This window comes from Primulina huaijiensis, chromosome 2 (assembly GCF_012295235.1).
Source record: "Primulina huaijiensis isolate GDHJ02 chromosome 2, ASM1229523v2, whole genome shotgun sequence".
Classification (NCBI taxonomy): Eukaryota; Viridiplantae; Streptophyta; class Magnoliopsida; order Lamiales; family Gesneriaceae; genus Primulina; species Primulina huaijiensis.
This window is the reverse complement of record NC_133307.1, coordinates 10,457,896-10,468,060: the sequence shown is the minus strand read 5'-3', so window position 1 is coordinate 10,468,060 and position 10,165 is coordinate 10,457,896. Positions and strand designations below refer to the sequence as shown.

General features: G+C 34.9%; 1 protein-coding gene across 1 annotated transcript; it reads left to right on the top strand.

Annotated features, from left to right (window-relative positions):
• The first annotated feature begins 272 nt into the window (after positions 1-272).
• On the top strand, positions 273-788 carry LOC140956369 (uncharacterized). Its single transcript, XM_073413094.1, has one exon. It carries the CDS (start codon positions 273-275, stop codon positions 786-788), a length of 516 nt encoding a protein of 171 aa, XP_073269195.1.
• Positions 789-10,165: the final 9,377 nt, after the last annotated feature.

Below are 10,165 nucleotides of genomic sequence, written 5' to 3'. Positions count from 1 at the left end.
TGGCCTTTAGCACAACCTATCATCCTCAGAGCGATGGGCAATCAGAGAGAGTTATACAGATTTTGGAGGATATGTTGAGGACCTGTACTATTGACTTTCCTGGTAGTTGGGATTCGAAGTTACCTCTTGTCGAGTTCACATATATTAACAGCTACCAGTCATCGATTGGCATGGCACCATATGAAGCATTATATGGTAGGAAGTGTAGATCACCTTCATATTGGGATGAAGTAGGAGAAAGGAAGATGTTGGGACCCGAGTTGGTTCAACAAATGGTTGATGTGGTCGCACTGATTAGACAAAGAATGAAGACGGCTCAATCTCGACAGACAAGTTATGCAAATGTTCGAAGAAGACCTTTGGAGTTCAATGTAGGTGAAAAAGTGTTCGTTAAGATAGCTCCCCTCAAGGGAGTTATGAGGTTTGGAAAGAAAGGTAAGTCGAGTCCTCGCTATATTGGACCTTTCGAGATTCTGGATAGGATTGGTGAAAGAGCGTATCGATTGGCTTTTCCTCTGGATTTACATCGAGTTCACAATGTTTTCCATGTTTCAATGTTATGGAAGTATTTGTCCAATCCATCCCATGTTCTTCAACACGAAGCATTGGATCTTTTGCCTAATCTGAGCTATGAAGAAGTGCCGGTTCAAATTATTGACCTCAAAGTGAAAGTGCTAAGGAACAAAGAAATTGGCTTTATTAAAGTTGTTTGGAGGAATCATGTGATTGAAGAGGCTACATGGGAACCAGAGGAAGAGATGAGAGAACGTTATCAAGATTTATTTTGAAGTAAGCAAATTTCGGGGACGAAATTTTTATAAGGGGGGGAGATTGTAATATCCCAACCATTTATCCTTCTATTGTCAATGATGATTATTCTATGGTTTGGTGTTATGGCTATATGGTTAAGTTATTATTGATCATGGTTATTGTTATGGTTTATGAGTATAGTTGATGGAAGGGTTGGTATTTCATGTTATAGCATCAATATGGTTATTGCAATGTATTCATGGTTATTTATTGTATGGGTTTGGTATGGTTTAGTATATGGTTGTGTATTTGAGGAGTTGTTATTGTTGTGAAGGTATAATGTTAGGTGTTGGATTGATGGTTTGGATGGTTTGAGCCAAATAGGTAATTGGGGTGCAGAAATGGTATGACAAATATGGCAGTAGTTGTGGTTTTTAGCATAAATTTTTGTATATTGATCCAAATGACATGAGGCCAATTGCATTAGAAAGCTAAGATCCAAGGCTACAACATTCATGTTTTGAGTTTTGTTCAATTAGCTGAGGAAGATGAGTCAAAAGTGGCCCGAAGTGGGTCATGTGTTTCGTTGTTCTTGCACTGACACATTTTGGTAGAATGGGCATACCTTTTTACTCAGACCTCCAAATGACCTGAAACTAGTGGGAGATTCAAGAAAAGACATAGGGCTACAACTTTCTTGTTTACTACTTTGGCTAATTCGGAAGAAAAAGTGCAGTTTTGGCCCTTGGACCAAGGGCACACGGACCTAGACACGGACCCATGCACGGGTCCGGGTCTTGACAACGAAAATTTGTATTTTTCCGAGTATACACGGACCTATGCACGGAGGGGGGCACGAGGTCCGTGTCTATGGCGTAGAAAACATAGTTTTAAGAGTTTTTAAGCCAATAAATTTGCCATTTCACTTATTCCTCTTGCAACCATCGACTTGGGAAGGTAGGGTTCTTCATTTCATTTCGAAATTCCTTTCTTTCCAAAGTTTGAATCTTCAAGTTGGAGGTGCGATCTTCATATCCTCAAGAGCAAGTAATCAAGGTAAGGAAACTGATCTTTTGGATATTGGTTGAAGTGAAGGGAATTGTGGTTTAGGCTTGAATGATAGTTTATAGGTTGATAATGTGAAGTTAATGGTATAATCTTGATCTTATGTTGTAGGATCAACTACCAAGAAGTTATCACAACAAGTTCTAGTGGTAGGAAGTGGAATATTTCCTTGAATGCATCTCATGGCCTATATATATATGATGAATGGTGTTGTTATTGGAATAGCTCCTTTAATACATTGATTATATACTTGCTATGTAATGGTTCATTGATTATGATAAAAGGAAAGAAATTTTGTTGCCAATTGCTAAGAAAGGAGCTAGTTCTAATTCATGCACACCACATGTTTGATAAAATGATTCAACGGTTCTTTTTATGGCTTGATGATTATATGGTAGTGGTGGTGCTTCTAGCACTTCTAAATCCACATAACGGAAGTTGATCAACATTTAACGTGTACAGTGACTGATTTTGACTGAAATGTACATGTATACCATCGACGGATGACTTATAAATGCCATACAAGGAAAATGAAAGAAATGGTTGATAGAATGCCATATTATAATTGTTAAATATATATTCCACTGGACGATGGCATTTTCTATGGTTCAATGTAATGATTCCTTTCTTTACACTATTGTATATGTAATTGTTATTGAAAGTTCCACTTACTGAGTTTTGTAAACTCATTCCAGTTATGTCATGTGATGCAGATAAAAAAGAATAGCGATAGAAGCGTCGAAGCAGGGTAGGTGCATGTGCCAAAGCTTGGAGAATAATGTTTTGATATAATGTGACAATTACATAATGGTTTTGAGTATTGTACCTTGGTTCATGTTTTAAACAAGAAAATTATGTCACATCTTTTGTCAAACACTTGGTAATTATGGAGATGTGATCTATGTGTATTTTGAAAAGATTGATTGTGGTAATATTTATTTTGTTTGCTTGGGAATATTTGATAAGTCTATATTTATGGGCAAAATTTGCCAAAATTTTATTAATTATTATTTTTCTCCAAATCTTTTATAAGGCTTCCGCATTATAGTATTTATAGTTTAATGTCATGAGGTAAGGGTGTTACATATGTAAAGTAATGATTAGAAATAATTATAAGGATTTGATCCTTATTTGACGGAAAAAAGGTTGCTAATAGACTTATGCTATTTATTTTATTTTATTTTATTTATATTCAACAATTTGTAAGGTACATATTTGATTATCTTGGGTATGAGAAAACGACTTATGATCTGCCATTTTATCTATTAGAGATTTAGGGTGCCTTACTTTAAAATCCATTCTTGTTAGTGTGAATAGCACTCCTAAATTTTAATTGTTCTACGTAGAATACTAATGCGCGCACATTTTTCTAATGGCAAAAACAAGTAAAAGACTACGGATTGGGGGCATACCTTCTGGGAAAGTTCTTTAGATAGACATAGATATCTAGCATATGCCTCTTGACGAATATCGTCAGCAACTCTGAACTGAGCTTGCAATTCTTTGACCTTTTTATGTTCGATGTTGTATTTACACTCCGCTTCATCACAAGCTGTTCGAGTTTTTGAGAGATGTGTCTTTGAGATTACCAAGCTCCTTCCTTAAGGTCTGCACATGTCAATATGACATTAAATACATAGATAATATTACATTAATTCCAAATACATAGATAATATTACATTAATTCCATTAAAATTATAATATATTAGATATATTGTATCAATACTTATCTAAAAAGAAAAGAAAAATGTAATAGTAGGACACCGGGTTTGGTTGGAGAACATGAAGCTATAATATTTTTTAAACATATATAAATTTTAATTTTTTCCGTTCGAGGGGAAGGTGGGATCCTATCCTGCAAGTTGAACTACCCAAACAAATTTTGGTCCCTCTAAGAACTTCCGGAACATACAGAGGTTATAACCAACCAAAACTCTGCTTCAATAAGAATAATGAAGTAAGCATACCTTTAACAGCTCCTCGGATTGTTCTCTATGTTCAAGAGCCTGCTGGATTTCATTTTGGCTACACTTGCTAGAGGATAATTGTTCGCGAAGTTGCTTCAGCTGCTTGATTTCATGAATGAACTGTTTTCTTCCTTCAAGGGAAGTGTCTCATGTTGTATCATATGTTCAATAGTTTTTATCTTGCCAAGAGATACAATTCAATCATAAAACAAAATGCAAGTGGTGTGCATGCCACTGGAAACATAATTCTTACCCGGCTATTCAAATCCTTGATGGATGTTGCATTTTTGGCGTTGCTCTATAACAGACTGAAGAGAGTCTATTTCTATGCGCTTTTCCTTCAACAATATTTTAAGCTACTTCTGTCTTCACCTTTAGTATATATATAATCAATACCATTATTCTGATTTTTTGCCTAAGAATCGATGAATTGTAATTGTATTATCGTTTTGTCCTCCAACATTACAAAGAAAAATAAAAATAACAATATGCATGTTTCTTTCTCTTTTCACCTGAATTTGAGCTAGAATAGATTCCCTGAGCTTTGTTTTCTCGAATGGAATTATTTCTTGAATCTTGAGTTGGACATGTTAGAGTAGGTGGCCGGCAAGCCAACTTGTGGTTCCAGTTTTATTGACTTTGATGTAAAAAAATCTTTATTTTAATAATATTTTACGATTTTATTCGATTATGGCATTATACTTTATCTGTATACCCATGCAAGCTGCATAGATAAAGTCCTTGAATATAAAAAAGGTACCATGAGGTCTGCGTCGTAACGTAAGATCATGAAACTCATTAAAAAGTGTACCATATATTCTAAACACGTTTCTAGTCGAATCAGCCGCTTAAAACAAGGATAAAGGTCTCTCGAGCTTGAGACTAGCATCTGTGATGTAAACGTCATGTTTCATTTGCAAGGTCATGGAGATGTCCATTCACACATATGGGTGATCATATGATGATGCACTGAACAACCCTCCCTCGGAATATCCAAGTAGTCCTCACTTATCGAGTTGAATAGTCCGCAGTTATGGTTGTACAACATTAGTCCTTAGACCCGGGACAATGTAGGGTGTTGGGATCGATATAGAGTTTAGAGGGGGGGTGAATAAACTCGTTCCTTTGTTGGACATTTTTGCAAAGGGTGCTAGAATCCTGTTAGAGATTATAGCTTATCTTGTTCGTATGTATATCTAGCAGTTCACGAAAATAAGTACGGAAACAATCTGATGGTATGGGGTGAAAACAATAAAACAGTAGGTAGCAGATGATGGTTGTTTCTGGAAGTTCGAAGATGAAATCTTCTACGTCTCCCCTTCTTTTGTTTCCAGAAGGTATCATTAAAAGACTTTGGCTTTTACAGTACAACTTTTGTACACACTCACTTCAGTAGGACTTACCCTCAGCCTACTGAAACTCTTAGTTTTACAACACAGTATAACGAATATAACAAAGTTCTGGAAAAGACTCTTTCCCATATTACAGACTGTTCTCAGTTATATATTGTAAATTGAATAGCTTTGAAGAGACTAAGAAACTGCAACACAAATTGATCCCATAAGATCAGATATATGAAAATAAGTGTGTGCTGCTTTTCTATATGTTGAGCTTTTTGATAGAGATTAGTTGTGATAGCTCAAAATTGACGTTGGACAGATAGTGTTATCTCAATAATAATGATTCGTATGTATTTCTATAAAGATTGATCCTTATATAGATACCTTGAATCCAATGTCCATAAGCAAAACGACTTTTTTGACTTCTAAGTAGAATCATCTTTATCACCTAAAAAGGGTAAGTCCTGCAGAAAGGCTTCAAAAATATCATTCTTTGTTTCATACCACAAATGGTAAGGAGCGTTAAATGTCTTTGTACAGCATTAATGGTGCAATTAATGCTAGTACTAGGTAAAGTAATGGTAAAATTTAAGACTAGTGTTGATCAAACAAAAGACGTTAAGTTGTTGCTTCAGTTTAAGCTAAGTTCTGCTTCTGGTTTTTATAAGTCGATAAGTACTCATAAGGTACTTTTTCTGTTTAGCGATACGATAGCTTCTTTATAATACTTTCTGTTGCTTTAGCTTAACGCGGTCTACTGGTTTTGACTCTCATCACCACAATTAAATTAAGTCTAACAATTTCCCCCTTTGCGGTGATGCCAAAACATAGATGTTAGTAAAGATGAATAACATCAGTTATATCAAAAAGCAGATAACAATTATAACAAGATAATTGCAAAGTAAATAAACAGAAGAGTTCAAAAGAACTTAATTATCAGTTCGAGTGTCTCTAAACAATGTTTCTTCATCCTGAGAATCTTGATTTCTGAAGGAGGATTCTGCATGATGTCCTCCAGTTCTGCCTTCTTCTGTCCTACCTACTGCTTCCACCTTTTTGGCATCAGGAACTTGAAAGCGACTAAGTAGATCATCCATTCGGCTAGAAAGTGTATGAATCTCTTCATTTAACAGCTTCAAGATAGGCGCTTGATTCGAAACTCTTCCAGCAAGCTCAATAAGAGATTGAGATTGGGACTCAATCTTAGTATCAATAAGTTCCAGTTTCGAGTCCATAGCCTCAACTTTGTTGGAGACTGAGCGAATAGATGTATCATGATCAGAGAAAAGTTTAGAGACCTCAGCTTGATTGAGGAAGATGTTACTCTGATTAGAGAAAGCAAATTGTCTGAAAATACTTGTTTCAGCAAGGATTTTGGCCAATGATTCTACCGTGCGGGTGTGAGATGCAGTCACGGAAGAATTTTGTGGCACTGACTTCACCGGCATGTTGAAAAGACAACTGTTTAACTATCTCCAAAAGTTTATCCAAATTTCTTTGTAGAACATCTATCTGATATTCAATATCAAAATGGTCTTCTGAGGATGGAGTCCTTTCAAGCATACGCTGTCTGATCTCTGTAAGATGAGCTATGTGAGCAGGAAAGTCAGCAGGAGGTTGGTCTTAGCAGAAACAAAGACCTGCTTTTCATTCGTCACCATTTTAGCATAGGCACCTGGTGTTCTGAGATATGTGATTGGGTGGAGAACTCAAACCTTGAGCCAATCATCGAAGAAGATAATGTCTTCAGTGGCTGATTTATCAATTTCGTCCATATGAAGATCAATGGCAGTATGAACAGATGACTTGGCGCTAAGAATTTGTGGTTCTTCGACGAGTTTTCCCTTGCCTTTGTCTGATGATGCAGGCAACACAGGTCTAAAGGCAGAAGACCCTGCGAGTGGTTCTCTAAAAGCAACTCCAGACGTGGGTCTGAAATTCGGAATAGAAGTTGAAGTGGTTGCAGTAGAGGTGGCTGTTGGGATTGAGGTGGGGACAGATTCTGGTTTTGATGAGGTAGCTTTTGGAAATACTTGTCTCAACGGGACAGTATCAAGGTCAGCGATGGCTGTTTTTTTCTTGATACGAATGGTAGTTCTTGATTTTTTTTTGCTTGGGATTGGGAGAGAGGCTTTAGTTGGAGCAGCAGATTCTTCAGATATTGTCTTGTCTGAATCAGTCATGACCACTACTCTCTTCCTCTTGATTTTCTTCTGAGGGGCTTGAGCCTCAGTTTGAGTATCCCCAATTTCTTTCTTCAGAGCAACAAATTCAGCCATTGGCTTTGGCCTTAAAGCAAGTACATTGTCAGCATCGGCCATAGTACATAAGAACCACCTTGTTCAGAAGTCATTGGAAAACCAGCATCTTGCTGATCTGAACGGCAAACCCAGTACCGTTCCTCACAATCATATCCTTCATGATTTTGAAAAGAAAATGGCTCTAATCCATTTTAGCTTCAGTAGTGATGGCTATCATCACTTAAAATTTTTCTTTGGTAAGCTGTTGTGACTTTGATTGTTGCACTCCCAATAACAGGTTGTCCGCAAGTAGCATAATTCGGTGAGTTCGATATCGTATCCACAGGGAAGCCACGGTAATTATAAGTCCACTACAATGTCTTTTTGTTTTTGTTTTTGTTTTTGTTTTTCTTTTAATTGTTTGAATATTTAATTGGTAATTTTTAATTGTTCAAATTTTAATTTAAGTAGTTGAGATTAGAGGATCCACTCTTGATATTTTAATAAAGTTAACATTAATGAATATTATTGAAATCCACTTAATAAAATGGTTCTAATATATTAAATAATCATATTTATATTATGTTATATACTATTTTCTTATAAGTATAAAATATATACAAAAACTTATAAATGTCGTCAAGTATTTATTGTGCTATATATATTTGTAAACACTAAATCAAGGTTCCCACTTTAAATGGTTGGTAAAACCAAACTAACATTTAAATGGTACCAAGAAATTAATAATATGATATATTGATATATAATAAATCAAGGCATCCACTTTAAATGGTTGGTAAAACAAAACAAACATATAAATGGTACTAAGAATTTAGTGTAACATATATCAACAATAAATCAAAACTCCCACTTATAAGTAGGGTATAAAAATACTTAAAGAAATAAATATAACATAAACAATAAATAATAATTAAATAAAATAAAACATAGATTATTACCTTTTAATAACCTTATTATCATACCAAGAGCTTCACCTTTTCATCTCAACCTTGGGAAGTTAGCTACTCATTATTCAAATTATAAAACTTTGAATATGAAATTAACATGCTAATTATTGTTAAATGATGAAATAAAAGAAAAATAAAGAGAGAAATATTATGAACTCAAAGATTTGTTCATAGAATGAGGGATATCTCAATTCATTACAATGCACCCCTATTTATAGCCAAATTTGGGGAGATAACCACAAATAAAATATTATTTTTTTTAAACAAAAGTCTTCATTGGTGTTCCAAGAAATTATATTTTAATACACATCACTTTTGAAAATCTTCCCATCCAATTTTGCTTCTCCACATAAAATAAAACTATGGATAATTTAGTTGTTTGAATTGTGGTATTTTATTTTAACCATTTGACCAAGTAGTTTGAGAGATATGGTCAAAATACTAGAGCATGGTAAAACTACCACTCCTTTGGTAACTTTGTTTGTTGCTTAATTTGATCCCAATTGTCAGATGATTTTTATCTCATGCTTGTCACCAATATTGTAGATATTATCATCAACTTTCTACAGGTCCAAGAATCATCTTAATCCCATTTGCAACGCCAAGTTTATTCTAGTTTTATCGAACCTGTAAAAAAAGTAAAAACTTATAATTACACAACAACTTATTTTTTATACAATTTATTATAAAACATATAATATTTAAACATTTAATAAAACAAAAACTATAAATTTATATTATAAAACATTTAATTAATGTACAATTTTTATATTTATCATAAGCTTATCAAACGTACCAGCCTTGACCAGAAGCGCCTTTGTCACAATGTCCACGAGTACCTGGTACTCCATTTTTAGAAGCTTCTTGAAGCAAGAGGGAGAGAGTTCCTCTCTAGAACCTGAAAATGTGGTGAGGGCAGCAGATATTTCCTCTTTAGAAACAGCCGAGCATTCAAAGGTACCTAAGAATGGAAAGAAGGAATGTTGACCCGAGAAGGGCAGCATCAATGGCTATGCATGCATCTTCCTGTGAGTAAATGATCTTCCCATCCTCAACAGTTGCTTTAGCATAGAAATCTAAGAGGGTAGTCTTGTAGATAATAGCTGGTGCTTCCAGAAATCTTCTGAGACCAGATTTTTCGATAGCCTTGAACATCTTAACAAGGTTTTCATCCTTGATAGTCAGATCTGATGCAAAATTAACTTGGTAAGCGTTGATAGTATAAGCTCAGCCATTTCTAGAATTAAGATGAATTCGAAGTAGATCTTGTAGTAGAGAAATGCGAGAGAAAGCAATAGCTAGTATGCAATAGTTCTGAAATCGTAAAAGTAGAAATTAGAGAGAAGAGGCGGTTAATATTCAAAATGTACAGCCGTGAGTGAAAACATAAGGACACGTGTCAATATGTTTATGGTTGAGTTTCTGAAAAGTTACCTTAACAAAAGAGTGTAAGGTAAGTCAATGATTTTAAAATTTTTAAAAAATCAATGAAAAGTGCGGGCTTTCCAAGCGGTTACTAAATGAAATCAGAAGAGAACATGTCGTTTTATGATATTATCTGCTGGAAGTGGCAAAGTACTGAAATATATCCAGCACTTTTGACAAAATCCTGTAGACACTTTGTTATATCAAAACGACAATTCTCCTTCTGTTTTATGTCTGAAACAAAAATATCAGTCACAATAAAACCTTATTCCCCCTAAATTAATGCAAATAAATAATAAATGCAAAGATTAAGGGTCGGGGAAGATAATAAATGACTCTGATAATTTTCCGATAGGGACACTTGTACGGTAAATATTCAAGCGACTCTTCAGCTTCCCCGATGATAAATA

Excerpts from the sequence above, each read along its gene's own strand:
- LOC140956369 (XM_073413094.1), top strand. The coding sequence starts at position 273 with ATGGTTGATGTGGTCGCACTGATTAGACAAAGAATGAAGACGGCTCAA.